The 16,313-nt window shown below is 28.1% G+C and overlaps 1 protein-coding gene and 1 long non-coding RNA gene across 2 annotated transcripts; one reads left to right on the top strand and one right to left on the bottom strand.

Annotated features, from left to right (window-relative positions):
* The first annotated feature begins 3,418 nt into the window (after positions 1-3,418).
* On the top strand, positions 3,419-9,476 carry LOC119600396 (troponin C). Its single transcript, XM_037950587.1, has 5 exons — positions 3,419-3,696; positions 3,774-3,804; positions 3,873-4,016; positions 4,627-4,878; positions 9,038-9,476. Exons 1-5 carry the CDS (start codon positions 3,679-3,681, stop codon positions 9,064-9,066), a joined length of 474 nt encoding a protein of 157 aa, XP_037806515.1. The 5' UTR covers positions 3,419-3,678; the 3' UTR covers positions 9,067-9,476.
* Positions 9,477-12,757: 3,281 nt separating this feature from the next.
* Positions 12,758-14,406, bottom strand: LOC119600397. The gene is made up of 2 exons (XR_005231140.1): positions 13,563-14,406; positions 12,758-13,500 (listed from the first exon to the last, which is right to left on the bottom strand). It is a non-coding gene; the product is annotated as an uncharacterized LOC119600397 (long non-coding RNA).
* Positions 14,407-16,313: the final 1,907 nt, after the last annotated feature.

Raw genomic sequence — 16,313 nt, forward strand, 5'->3', positions numbered from 1 at the left:
TTTGACTCACTTAGAGAAAAATCGTAAAAGAAATTAAATTTAAAAAGGTCTCATTTTCGAAACAAAATTGTTTAACTATTTTTTGTGACAAATTTTCTTTAAGCTTCCGTTTCTTTTTTAATCCTGATGAATTAAAATAAATCATATTATTTTGAAGCAGAAGTTCTCAGCTTCATTTGATATTAATATTAAAACCAACTTTTTTATATAAATTTGGAATCCCACTTTTGAAATCGTATGTCCTTTAAACTTTAAAGTCCTTTTACAGGAGCATAACTGAGTACAAAGAGTTAATACTAATGGTCCACACTTTTCTGTACACATAGATTTTTTATGTGTGAAAATTACTGTTGCACGGTGTTATGCTATCACTAATCTTAATTTTATCGTATTTAAGTAAAAATGTACTTAAATACGATAAAATTAAAATTAGTGATAGCATAAAACCGTGCAACAGTAATTTCACACATAAAAATTTAGAACTTAAGTTTTTGACAACAAATATATATGTAGGTTCTTCATGACAGAAGTATCGCTTTATGTACTCTAATACCAATTTTAAATTAAAATTAGTGATAGCATAACACCGTGCAACAGTAATTTTCACACATAAAAATTTAGAACTTAAGTTTTTGACAACAAATATATATGTAGGTTCTTCATGACAGAAGTATCGCTTTATCTACTCTAATACCAATTTTAAAGAATCACGATCTCCAGAATGACAATAATTATAAAGCCTAAGGAACACCTTTAAATAATATGGACATTTTGGTCATATAGGATTTTCTTTCTAATGAGTGTAACTTTCAAATATTGGTCCTAGCAAAAATTTCCAAAGGAGTTTAGATAGCTATTTCTTTACTGTTTACAATTTTATTTTTTTTAAATAATTTTGTTTTAATTATAAAAATATGTAATACAAAAAAAAAAAAAAACAGTTTGTGTTCGAAAAATAAAAAAATATGCAAAATATGTTGTAAAAATGTTATAAATATGCAAAATATATGCAATTTAAAGCAAAATACGCATTTATAACAAAATATGCAAAAACATGCAACAACAAATCGATGCCATTTTGTTTCAAATTTTTTGATTGATAATAATAACATTATATAATTGATAATAATAACATTATGTGTCTACAATATAATAACAACAACAAAAGTTTATTTCCATTTCGCTGTGAGTTACAAGAAAATAATAACTGAATTAACTCCATAAATAGCTGTTCGAAACTTAAGCAACTTTTTGATCTTCTTATGAAAATCGTTGGTCCTTTTAAGTTCCAAACACCTTTATGGAATAGATTAGTTACTAGTGTAGTTCGTAATGAATCCCAAGCGGATTTAAGCCATCCGCAAGCTGCAATGTTTTCTAAAACTGCGAGTTTCGACCCAGCGCTTCAGAATGCCGAACAGCATCTCTAAGGGACTTGAGTCGGGAGATTTTGATGGACAATCAAATAATTTGGGTCCCATTGCTCGATAACTACTCTTAGATCAACTTTGCCAAAGGTTTTGGTTCATTATCATGCTGAAAATCGCAATAAAGTAAGTTGTTCTGTTCGTTGTTCTCAATCATATAATTCATTTTGTTGGCGAAAAACGTCCAACAAAAACGTTTTACCTTTTAGTTGTTTTTATAGTTGACAATGGCGTATATAAAAATGGATAAATTGGACTTTTTACCTTTAATATATAACTGTTTTTGTAGATAGAGCCGTTTGTTTTTTGTCAATAAAATCGCCTATTTTGATCGTATGAGTCCAATTTTTTTGGGCATTTTGTGTGGGCATTTGTTTTGATGCAATACATTATAATCTACAATATAATCGATTTTGAATTTTTGGTTAGTTAGGGCCTTTTGCGTTTCGGGTGAAAACAGTTTTCGGAAAATATAACGAATTTTGTTTTAAATTTAATGCAAAACTTCTTGCAAATACCTATATTAAGTTATCTAAAAATATAACATGAAGTGTGCAGTAGGCAAGTGCAAGCAAAATTATAGCCAAAAAACATGAGAGAAATTTTGAAAAATTAAAATTCTGTGTATATGAAGCTTATGAAAGTCTTATGTAGATAATTATGAGTACTAAAGCCGTATTTGGCTAGGTGAAATAATAGAGGGATTTCTATAATTTGCAATAAGATTGATTTTGAAACATCTGTACAAGCCCAATATAGGTGTTCAAGTTATAATAACAATATTTTTTATATATACATAGATAAATACATATGTATTAGGGTATTCAAAGTACTAATCGTCGATCGGTTAATCGATCAATTTTTGACGAATAATCGCTAGAACGGGCTAATACAGAAACATTTCAGATTCTTGAGAAGAAATCTTGGAAATAATGATATCGCCTTTACTTCTACAACCAGTTTTGAGGAACCATGTTTTGTATGAATTCTGGAACTAGTTAAGAGATATAAAGAACATAAAATTAATTAACTTAATTTCTTTATATACACAGAAAAAACTGAAAAACGATTTCAATTACCAAAACCTCGTTTTCAATTATTTTATTTATTGAAGTTCAACCTATAACAAAAATTGTATATTCAATTACTACTTATAATTGATTTCGTATAAAAATTTTTATTTTTTTATATTTTTGTTGTTGTTAAATACGTATTTGATTATACATTTTTATGATTCAAATACAAAATGAATTGAACCCTTTTAAAATTTTCGATTAATCGTTTAATTGAAAATTTTTTAAAATTAATTTTTTCTGTGTAGAAAAGGATTTCACGTGAAAAATAATTTCTAATATTTAAAAAAATATTTAAAAAATTTACATAGAATTTAATTTAAAGAAGTGGAAATTATAATTTTGTTTGTTATAGGAAGAAAAATATTGTGAAAAAGAACCGAATAAATTTGAATAATCAGATTATTAATCGGCTAACATAAAACCTCAAATAATTATTTGTCGAATAAACCGAATAAGAAAAAACCCAAATAATTGAATACTCTAGTACTACAGTCTGTAGAGTGTAAAACAATGTGTAAAATTATTTTAAATTGTTTTCATATAAATATAAACATTTTTTAATTTCCACTGAACCTCTCCTCTATATAGACGATGATCCAAAAGGAAAAACAGCAAAAAAATAAAAGCACACACATTCAGGGAAATGGACGTGAAGAGAAGTGGGTAGAAAATAAATGATATAAAATTGAAATTATAAACATTTGCAAACCACTATAGAGTGCATGCAGTAGCATTTTATGAGTTTTTACAGTATTTTTCGGCAAAAAACAATAAATACAAAAATGGAGCAGTCTATTCGCAATGGTATGGATGGATAGAAAACAGTAGCAGGCAGCAGAATCATCAGTAGCAACAGAATAGAAACAGGCTAAAATATATAAAACATACAGCAATTCGGATGGATGAGTGCGTATTATTACTGTGTGTGGGACGACGACGGCAATGAAGGCATATGAAAATACATACATACATATGTACATACATTTGTAGATATAGTAATGTCGACCGCGTTTGTGATGACAGCGTCGGGCTGCTTTGACAACGATGTGATTTTGGAAGCAATGTTGACTTTGAAATAATTAGTCGGAGAAAGAACGCAGACAGTACAGGAGGTTCTTATCAAGCGAAAAGATTTGTTATTAAGAAGTTAAGAAAAATAGGAAGTTAAAGTCGAAATGAGTTCCCACGGAGTTGTAAGTTTAAGATTAATATATGTTATCTTTACGTGCCAAAGTTAAATAAATTTTATAAACTTTTCATTACTAAATAGGACGAAGATCTTACACCTGAGCAAATTGCTGGTAAGTTTCGTTGTTAGTTAAAGTTTGAAATTATAATTTCTATTTTATTTTCCTTTCAATTTCAATAGTTTTGCAAAAAGCTTTCAATAGTTTTGATAATCAAAAAAGTGGCAGTATTCCAACCGAAATGGTGGCCGATATTTTGCGTTTGATGGGTCAACCTTTTGATAAGAAAATCCTCGAAGAACTTATTGAAGAAGTTGATGAAGACAGTACGTATTATTTACATGAATAGTTAATCAAATATGATATACAGATACATATGTATGGGCAATTTCGTGTCAAGTGACCCAACTTTTAAAATCGATGTCTTCCAATTTGGATGAAATTTGCACCAAAGTTGGTACTATTAGATAGTAGGCCAGACACAAAGCAAAACTTCGTTTTTGAAAAAATAGGGTAAAATTAAGTGCCAAATAATGAAAAAATCTTATTCTTAAGTTAAAAAATATTTAGATATCCCGCTCGCATCCCTTTATAGGACTATAAAGCCCTTAAAGGAAAGCTTTCTTTTGAGCAAAAAAAGGCTCATTTTGGAAAAAAACATTTTTTTGGAAACAAATGAAAAAAATGAACTCCTTTGGACAATTTTTGCAAGGACTAATAGGTGAAAAGTTACACTCATTTGAATAAAACCCTGTATGACCAAAATATCCAACTTTGAGTCCTGCAGTTCTTGACCGATACAGCTGAAAATTTGTGTCGGGCCTACTATCCAATAGTACTAACCTTGGTGCAAATTTCATCAAAATCATTTTTTTTGAGTTGAGTCACTTGACATGAAATCCCCATATGTATTAACATTTTTTTTATTATTTTTAGAATCCGGCCGTTTAGAATTTGGCGAATTTGTACAGTTGGCTGCCAAATTCATTGTTGAAGAAGACGCCGAAGCTATGCAAAAGGAATTGCGTGAAGCTTTCCGTTTGTATGACAAACAAGGTAATGGTTATATTCCTACAACATGTCTCAAGGAAATCCTTAAAGAATTAGATGATCAATTAACTGAACATGAGTTGGACATTATGATTGAAGAAATTGATTCAGATGGTTCTGGAACTGTTGATTTTGATGGTAAGTGCTACTAAATTATAACAATTATTGCAATTAAATTATGGAGACTGTCACAGAATTTTATTTCGATCGGTAGTAGAATTATTTTTTAATTTTTCTTCTTAAAATAGGACAACGACATAATTTTCAAATTCGGAATGGTGCAGGATATAAAGATAAGATAACTTGATGAAATGTAGTACACGATCAAGTATGAACCTATTTATTTATTCGTTTCTTGTACATGTACTTCGATACATGTACATATACATATGTATAGCTGAAAGTAAAGAAGCACTATAAAAAGTATCATATGATCGAACAGGCCCCATTATATTTTCTTACATGTTTTTTATTAGTAAAAACTCAATCAGAAAATAGAAAAGTTTGTTATTGTTAACACAGTATATTGTGTTAAAAAGAAAAATATATCGTTCATTTACTACAAGACTGGTATAACTTAAAAAACATCGATTCGAGAAAACGTTCTAGTAATGTTTTGAATGCACCAAAATATTTCCCAGTCCTTTAATTGATTTCTTCAATGATAATTTTTTCATTCCCACACACACTACACAAACATTGCTTGTACAAACACCGATTTTTTCATGTTTTTGTTTACTTGCAAAGAACTGATGACAATTATTCTTAGAAATTGAAATTTTGTAAAAAAAAAAATTATTAATGAATAAACAATACAAACGGTTTGACAAAAATTCAATATGTTTGTGTAAAAATCAAAATTTGTACAAACACGAAACATCCTCATACACTACACAACAGGCTTGCCCAAACGTAAAATATTGGTATGTTTGTCAAGCCGCTTGTGTAGTCTATTTGGCCCTTTAATTTCTGTTCAAAAACGAAAATTTTTAATAAGGGTTCTCATTTAAACGTTCAAAACCCTCGTAAACTGTGCAACCTGTGCATGTTCCTACTCTCGCATTTAAATTGTATGGGAATTGATTCGCACAACGCTTATAAATTTGAGCGACTATTGAGACTGGCAAACATGAACAGTCTCATTGTGCATTTAATAGAACATAGAAAATGGGAAAAGCCTTTAAATGAAAACCCTTAATATGTGTTTTAAACGTAAATATCTCATGAGTTTTACAAATAATTTCAAAAGATAAAAATCATTGCCTGATTTTTAATAGCAATTATAAATATTTGCTATTAATTGTGAACGATTTTTTCTGCTTTTATTTACAACACTAATTACAAACACACAAAATACACGGCTTTTCGCTTCAAATTCGTTCTTACCTCTATCTCCGGTGCTTCTAGAAGATATATTATAATCCCATTCGTCGCCTTTAGTCAATTTTTGTTCAATTTATTCTTTTATACTTTTTTCATTTGTTATACCCTACACCACTTTAGTGGGGAGGGTATATTGGATTTGTGCTGATGTTTGTAACATACAAAAATATTCGTCTTAAAGTATACCAATCGGCTTAGAATCGTTTTCTGAGTCGATTAAGCAATTTCCAAAATAATTAGATGAAATTTGGCACGCACGTTTTATTTGACCCAAGGACGAAGCCTATTGAAAATGGTTAAAATCGGTCCATTATTTCACCTAGCCCCCATAGAACAGAACCCCCCGAAAAGGGCTTTTGAGCTCATAATTATGTTAAATATACAGATATATCGATAAAATACGGCACAACTAAGTTTTATAGAAGTCTTGATGACCCTGCCAAATTTCATAAAGATCGGGCCCCATTTGACCCTAGCTCCCATACAAAGTCCCCTTCAGAAAATTACTTGAATGTCCCAAATTAACTTATAAACACAAATATCCCGATGAAATTCAGCACAATAAAATATTACTTAAATATAAATATATTCACAAAATTTTATAGGGCTTGGTCCATATTTGCCCCTAGCCCCCATATAAAGCCTCTTTCAGAAAATTAGTTTTTCATCCATAAATTGCTTAAATGTATCGGAACAAGGGAATATTGAAGATAAATGCTTTATTATGAAAAATAAATCACATTTAATATTCATAACTGGTGTAGGGTATCATATGGTCGGCCACGCCCGACTATACTTTCTTACTTGTTTTTATATAATTTTTTTTTTATTTTTTGAGCTGTCAGTTTGTATTGCAAAATGTCGAGTAAATAAAAACTACGTATTTAAGTGTAGTATAATTCATAAGCCGTAGCATGAGTATTTCTGTATATTTTATTAGTGTATTGTAAAAATATACACTAGATTGTGAATTGGGCTAATAACAATTACTGAATTTAAAGTTATGCCAGTATTGTACTAAATGAGCGATATGTTGATATATTTGGTGTGTTAGCGTACTTTCCAGTAAAAAATATACAGTAACTTTATGATAGAGAGTTACATATTTTGAATTTACTCTCAATGAAAAAAAATATCAAAAAAAGTACGCGAACGCAAATTTGTAAAAAAAATTGCAAGTTTTTGTTTGTAAACCAAGATTAGAAATGCCCGTTTGCTGAAATCTCAATCGCTAACAAAACACCAAAAACAAACAACAAACAAAATATGATTTTTCTTATAAATGAAATGATATTTAAAGTTAACAAATCATGTAATATCATTAAAAATAAATTATTGTTTTAAAACTTCGTGTTACAAACATGTTACTAAAATAAAAATTTTGGCAAAATCGCTAAGAGAAAGACACTTTATATTGTTTTAAAAACGCTAGATTGTGAATATTTATGATTTTCACAACAAACAAACTCTTTTAAAAATTAATTTATGATAAATAGAATTAGAATAAATCTAATTACAAATAATTTTTTAATATTCGTGTGTTATTAATTTATATATTTCTTTCTAAAAATGTAAAACTTACCAAATTTTCGTTTTATTTGGTTTGTTTACATATTTATTAATCAACTATATGTTGTGAACATATGTTTGATATTTTTTACTGGGGAAAAAATATCCAGTAAAATTAAAAAAATCTCTATCAACGAACTGTCATTTTTATCGCTCTCTTACTCTCTCTTTGCAAGTTTTCAAAAGTACGCTAACGGAATCCAGTAACAATTGTCACAAATTATTACAAATTGTTACAAATTATCGAGTACGCGAACAGAGCTATTATTATGCACACACAAAAACATAAATTCATCTGGAGTACGGCAATCTGTCAGTATTTAGAAGATCAAAAACAAAGAAATAAAATAAATCATTGTGTTTATAGAAGTATGTACATATGTATGTGTGTATGTATGTATATTAGATTGGCCCAGATAGCCGGTTTTGTTTTAAGATGTTTCTGAAAATAAGTTGGTTAACTTTTTTTATTAGTTATGGATATACAAAATTAAGTCTTATACAGATATAGTAGTAGACATTCGTTTGTGTGCAACAAGTATTGCTTTTATTTCCGAAGAAATAAAATGATTTTGATATTTTTACTTTAATTTGATTACTTCATAGTTATTAAATAATGAAATATTATAAATTAATAAAATTAATATTTAATCGGCCTTTTTTCATAACTTTTTTTTATATTTAATAATAAATAGATAATTAAAATTCTACTGCTCGAATATCATATAATAATTTAAGAAAACAATTTAAAATGTAAAGAAGTTTAAAAAATTTGTTGGAAATTTCCGTAAAAAACTAAATAGTAGCGAAATTGATTTTACGGCACTTGACAAAACGTCGGCAGAAAAATTGTCAGTTTTTGGTTTATGTCACGACAACTCACAGATAATTTTATTGAAATAATGCTATATTTTATAAAAACAATTAAAATTAAATGCAAATTTTGTAAATAAACACTAATTTCACTAAAACTTACATATGCCAAGACAACGTTGTCTAAAGAACACTGTCATAACGACGTTATAACGCTAATAAATGCCGTCTATACCTACTAATTTTTTATCATGATAACAGTTTGACGTTTATCATAATAAATATTTTTCTAATATAGACATGGCAATAAACTTGAACATAACATATATAATATGTATACATATATTTAAAATTATTAACTTTTTGAACTACTTTGGACAATTTTTGCTAGGAAATCGAAAATGCCCTGATAAAATATTTTATTAGCCAGCAAAAAAGATTTGAAATTTCCCTATGTATGTTCGATCTCCATACAAATAGTATGATATTACGATTGTTTTCAATAAAAAATATGTTTTTGTTTTATTTACAGAATTTATGGAAATGATGACAGGCGAATAATAGAAAAATCTAAAAATATTATCATCCCTACCTGTGTGTGCCTAATTAATTTTTAAAATATACATATGCTTGTTAGCAACAGTTGGCATTTTTTAATTCAAAATTAAAACTTATGGTCCTGTCTATTTTCGGATTTTAAACACACCAACAATTTATCAACTTTTATAACGAAAACAAAATAAACCAACACAAAATTACATCTTTGGTAATAAAACTTAGTTCTGTTTTATATATACATACATACAATATTTATATAAAATTTTTATAATAAATATTACATTAAATAAGAAATACTTCACTAGATTCATTAAATATTTTATACATTTTTATATCGCTCATTTACAAATTCTGCTATCTTGAACATAAGGTTACAAAAGTCTTTCATATAAATAAATTTATCAAATTTCAAATATGTCTATAATTTTCCGTGTGAAATCGATTTTTTGTTGTAAACTTAACAACTAAAATTTATGTTTTCACGAAAATTAAATAAATAAAAATTAAATTTCAATTCAGATGAGATACATATTAAACTCTACTATTTATCTGAATATGGTTTAATTTTTTAAATTAGTTAAAAAATTTTGAATAAGGGAACCACATAAGGGGCTGTGGTCAGTTGTAGATAAATCCTCATCAAATTCGGATTGCATAATTATGTTCCTATAAAACTTTTTAAGTCGATTTTCATCTCATAAGAATTGGATAATTTTTTTCGAAAATGTTTTTCTTCTAACAAGAACCACATTTAGTGGTTGAATGAGATAATAATTACACAATTTTTTGATTGATGTGCACAAAAGTTATAGCTGTTTAAAATAATAAAACTTTAAAAATCGCTAAAAAATATGTAGTACTCATTCGTAAACATTTATGAGGACTATCAGCTAAAGGACCCTTCAGACGATCACACTTTACGTACGACAAGTCTAATGAAAAAGTAAAATGAAATTCCATTCGTATGACAAAAAAGAGAATAAAAGTCGTATGATTTATATTTTTGGTGGATTGTAACAGCTGATGGCCAGCTGTGTTGACGAGGCTACCTTTTTAAGTGTACACTGCAGTGTACACTAAACAGGTACGGTGAATCAATTAAGTAATTTGCCTATGTAAAATTTTATAAATTTTAAGAAAAAACTTTATCTGAACAATTATTTTTAGCAAAATAAAGCAATTTGTTTGTTGTATTTTTTAAAGAATATCTTATATTTTAATTTTCTACCATAAAAAGTAAAATCGTGATATTAATTAACGAGATTTTTGATAAAATCTGAACGTATTGTTAATTTTTAAGGTCAATAAAGTATTTTGCTTTTTTAGGTTTTTTGTTAATTTTTTTAATATTGCTGCATTATTTTATAAAATTTCATATTTTTATTACTCCTATACATTAGAATAACATTTTTTAGATATTTTAGTAGTGGAACGACTAAGTTTGGACATTTCTTAGCCGATTTATTATCCTATATACCTATAAGAATTTTTCAATATCTGACTTAACATGAAATCTATCGTTTCTTTGATTAAATTTCGAAAATAATAAGTAATTTTGAATTGGATACATGATATATTAGGAAATCAATGGATTTGGACCTAGAAAAAAATATTAGTGGGGTATAAATCTATAGATTATAACAAAAAAAATCTGGGTTTTTGGTCATTTTGTATTGATAAACAAAAACTACACTACGGAAACCCCATCTATTTGGGGAGTACTGTGTGAATTTTATTTAGAATTGTATAATATTGATTCTTATTCAATAAAGCTAACACTAAGTACTATCCTAGCCACTCTAAGTATGGGAATATCACCGTATACCACTATAGAACTATTACATGCTAGAATTTTGATATTCTACCTCATATTTTGAATGCATTATTTTATGAATAAAATACAGTAGGCGTAGCTGGATTTGGATAGTTATTCTTGATTTGGATTCTAACTATATATAAGTGTATGTATTAGCTGATAAATATTGCTTTTGTGGATCTTAGGTGATGAGAACCGCCTCTATTTGTAAATATCTAAATTAATTATTTTTCCGTACCACAAGATAGTTCACTTTATATTGTTTCCCAGCAACCTAAGGTCTGTTTAGAGGTCTAAATTTAAACATAGTGTTCTTTTAAGTTCGTATACGGACTTTGGAGAAGATAAATGAGGACTTCAATGGTTTTTGCTTGGATACAAGTCGCTCTCCTTTGGCAGTTAAAGATTTTGAAAGACAACTCAGTGCGTTTTTTTTTAATAATTCTTTGTGTTAATTCATCAATTTCTATATTTTATATTTTTTAATGATTGATTAAACATCTCATAATTGAATTCCATTGATTTATACTTGTTCTAAAAATCTAAACTAATATTTTATATTTGAATTGCCTCATTATTTCCCTTTAAACATTTTTAACGCGAATAACTACACAGTTTCACACAATAAGGATATGATTTTTGAAAATTACGATTGAAAAATACTTAACACGTGTCATTCTAACAATAAAACAATAAATTTCAAAAAGCAATTAAAAAATAATTTGAAAAACTCAACGAAATTAACTGGAAATTTCAATATGCAAAATACTTTATTGACGTGCAAATTCTGATGAAAAATAATAAAATGCAACAACAAATGCACCAACATTTTTATTTTAATATTTTTTTCTTGGTTTTCCCATTCTACACAATCTCTATTTTCAATTGGAAAACATAAATTTACTTTTTACCTGTTTTTTGAATTTTATTTATGAACAAAAAACGAAATTCTCTTAAAAAAAGGTAGGCAAAAAACTTAGTTGATTCACTGTATATGCAATCGAACAGCTGATAATTTTTTTGTATTCTTATTTGCATACCTTCTCCGTCAAAATTTGTTTTTTTTATTTGAAATTATTGTAACAAAATAAAATTTTAATGATAAAAAAAATTAAAAATGTTTAGTTTATAAAAAAATAATATTGTTTGCACAAAAAATACATTTCAACTATTGCGCCCTTTTGTTAGGTCCACTGTCTTACTTTATCCGTTTAGAACAGAACTTTAATGGCACATATCAGGTCATTCCAGATATTAACACTCCCCCGTATTGCGCACGTTGCCAAGGCCGTTGTCGTTAGCCAAACTTTGGTAGCCACAACACAACTTTATTGACACAAATCAGGCCAATTCAGATATCAACAATATTTAGTATTGCGCCCGTTGCCTGGTCCACTTTCGTTAGCCAAACTCTGGTAGCTAAAGATACAAATCTTGCTTTTTTGGGTCCATTGTCCGGTCCTCTGTAACATTTACCAAAAGGATCCATATACACAGCTTAATATAAGTATATAAACATGCATATCCCTTAAAATTTCATTTAAAATCACTGCATATTTTTTTAAATAAAATTAAGAATTTTTTAAGAGACAAACATCAAAAAAAAATTTTATTTATTTCGACATTGAGCTCATACAAGTACAAAAACAAAATACATGTTGTTTTCAAAGTAAATTAATAAAGTAGCGACAGTTCTACAACAAATACAACATTTACAAAAACCACAAACGATTTTGTTTTTGGTTTAAGGTCTTTGCTGTCAAAATCATATGATCTTTGTTTACAAAAATTTTCTTTGATAACAACACAAAAAAAAAAATATTTTAGTAAAAGACATTTTATTAGTTTAGTTTAAGAATAAATAAAAATGCAAATAAATAAAAAATGTGTCAGCAATTTATTTAAGTTTGACATACATTTAATAGAAATATAGTATTTTTTCTCCAAGAAATATGGAAACTACTTCTGGACTTATTCACTTATTCTCGGCTGGTCGTTTTGGCTTATTGTAAACAATCCAGGTGGAGGGTACATCCCGTGCATTTGATCATATTTTCAGGCCAGCTGCTACACCATTATGAAATGTTGGCCATAAACTCATATTGGCCTGGAATTCAATTTGCTGCATTTCAACAGTGGTTCCTTTAATAGGTTTCTTGCTGGTTAGACATAGTTTTGGTATTGGCATTGATTCCGTTGGTTCTTAAAGTAAACATACCTCCTCTACCCAAAGGTAAAGTCATGGTACGAGTGCACAATGTAAATAATTGTTTTTCTTGCTCCTCAATAAATTCATGATCAGAAGTTCCAGGCGATTGTGTAATATCTATCTGTTATGCGCATATCATCCGGATAACGTAGACTTAAGAATTTGGTACCTATATTATCCATGCCATCATCTAAAGCACCTTCCATTTGTGATATGCCACTTTTAGAGGGTGGACAACGAGCCGATAAGGAGTCTTCCGTGACTATGTTCATATTTTGCGAATAATTTGAACTTTTATTTAGGGCATAATTTCGTAAATCCCTACGCCTCACTTCACCTATCAATTTTTAAATTTGTATTTTGTAAAACACTTCATTATGGCAGGTGATTGTTTGCGTTTATTTTTCGAGTACTTATTGGGATGCAAAATTGATAAATTACCAATTGGAAAACGAAAAAGTAGAATATACTTACATTGGTTGAACGGAAGGAACAGCATCATATATCAAGTTCAAACACCGACCGCTTTTAATAAAATTTGATGGAGAGAAATGGTCCATACACACATAAGCAGGTGCCGGGAGTTGCATCTTGCAAGCCTCCATCCACTTTCGTCGCCTCCTCTCATCTGTGGGGACAATAAAAAAGCTCCCATTTCCTTTTTTGGAAATTTTCTTGCAAATTATACACCTTTTCATAATTTTTTAGTACATAAACCACACAAAATTCAAGTTTTTTCACTTTTATTTTTATTTTTTATAAAACAACACACAATTTAATTTTTTTCCACTAAAACAAATATGGCAAATAATTTGACATAAAAGTCTTTGGTTGAAGCTGTCAAAAATTGCAACGTAAACAATTTTGACATTTTCGTCCATAAGTGAGTTTTAAAAAAAATAGTCAGCTGTTCTACTGAGTCTACTTTATAAATTTACTTTGGTTGTTTTTGTATTGTTGTAGTGATGCATATCAAGATATATTTGTCCAATTCACAACTGGTCTTTGTGTTTTGTATCGTTTATTAAAATACAGAATTCCGATATCTGCTTGTGAACAGCCAATTGTATTGTAAAAAGCCATATTGTAAAAAAGAAAGAAAAACATCTTCAATATTTATAAAAATACAATTACATTGAAAAACTAAATTAATTATAGCACAAATATGAATTATTTTTCATTTTATTTCACTTTAAAGCATTTTCTTAAATGTTTACTTTATGAAATTATTCTTCTACTGTTTTATCTTCTTTAAAATTGGGCATTCACATGAGAATGATAGTTTGACATTGAATACGAAATAAATAAACATATGAAAAACAAACGTAAAGTTATACGAGCTTTTTTAATTTAAATTACCAACAACATTTATACACAAGTGTAAACTAATACAAAAATACACACGATACGTAGATACACGAGGCTTGTGAATTGGACAATTAATTATAAGGTAGTGTTATCAGAACAGCTGATCGTTTTTTGCTATTATGTTCATTTTTCGCCGTGGTGTATAATTAATGTCAAACTTTGTTTACATTTTGTAAATGTCAAACTTTTTTTTTTTCATTCTGTTAATGTCAAACTGGATTCATTTTGTGTTTTTAATCTTTAAATTTTTAAACATCAAAATAAATTATAAATAGATTCAAAGTGCAAAGTGCCTTCAAGTGCAGGCACAATGTCAAACTACATATAAAAAAAATATAACCAATTCGCTTGGTATTCTGAATTCGCCGATGACATTACCTTATAAAATTAATATACCTTGAGTGGGTACCAGTCAAGTGAAAAAAATATTCAGCTGATTGAATAACACCACCTTATCTGAATTCGCCTTGGTGAAGTCATTTTATTTTGCGGCGAATTCATGAAATTTTTATAAATATATGTAATTTTTTTTATATGGAGTTTGACAACTTCGGGATAAATTTCCATTGACAAAGAAAACAATCAGCTGTTGAAATGACTTCACCTTATTAGTTTCGCCATGGTGCGATGGAGAAAGAGAAATATCATTCATCTCTCTCACGGTACGGAGTTTCTAAATGTCCACATCAGGGTGCACTCATAAGGTGAAGTCAATTCAACAGCTGATCACAAGTCAAAGTACACCATTTAGAGTTGCCACAATCCGAAAAAATATGTACATCTATATAGGGATTTATTATTTTTTAGGACAAAAAATTAATAAATAAAATTTATATTCATTTTAATCCGTAGTAAATTTATGCGAAATACTCAAAAATTGCACAAACTATTTATCTTAAATATGCATCTATTTTATCAATTATAGGGAACTTTTTACTAATCAATTGAGAGAGATTAAAACTTGATTTTATCATAGATATCTTAATTTTTAACATTTTTCCATTGTAGTGGTTTGGTCACATTTCTATAAAGATCATTGTATATTTCTTATACGACAATAGTAGAGACCTACACGGTATTATAAGTTCCCAATATTGACTGATAAAAAATAATATGTATATAATTTGTATTTCTGCTACTACATACTTAAAATTTTGTAATCTAATATTAATTTTTTGTTATTTTAATTGATAATTTATTTACTTTTTTAATAAGTAAATAATAAATAATATTCTAACCCCCTTATTCACAAACAACATTTTTATTTTATAAAAGGTTTATAAAACAAAATTTCCATACGAAATACCGTTAATAAAATAAAAATTTTGTTTGTGAATAAGGGGGCTTACCCTTATTTTTCAATTCATGTATAATTTTTAATAAATTATCTTATAATACATATTTACTTTACGTGAAGAGATTTTTGGGCATGTGGGATTGTCTTTTTGTAAGGTAAATTAAAAAAAAAAAAAAAAATACCGTGGCAACATGTAAATTTTTTGACAGAAGTATCTACTTTTGTTGTTTTTGTAGAATTGACTTCACCTTATAAGTGCACCCTGGTCCACACCAAAAATTGGACTCTACTTAACTTCAGGCACTTAAATTTTGCAAATGAATCTGACGGAATAGAATTTTTCGTATAAAACATATAAATTGATAGAATGTTAAAGTGTAGGGTATCTATATGACGACAACTATCAATTCCAATATTATTTGTATTTACTGTTTTTGCTGTTAGAGTTTTACACTATATCTGAGTATAAAATATAAGAAATACAACAACAAAGCAACAAAAAGCAGTTAATGTTTTTAACGTATATTTTGCAGGGGAATCTATTGAAAACCTTAATTTTT

Source organism: Lucilia sericata, unplaced genomic scaffold (genome assembly GCF_015586225.1).
Source record: "Lucilia sericata isolate MDLA Ls3-8-SP2 unplaced genomic scaffold, ASM1558622v1 Contig000112F_arrow, whole genome shotgun sequence".
NCBI lineage: Eukaryota > Metazoa > Arthropoda > Insecta > Diptera > Calliphoridae > Lucilia > Lucilia sericata.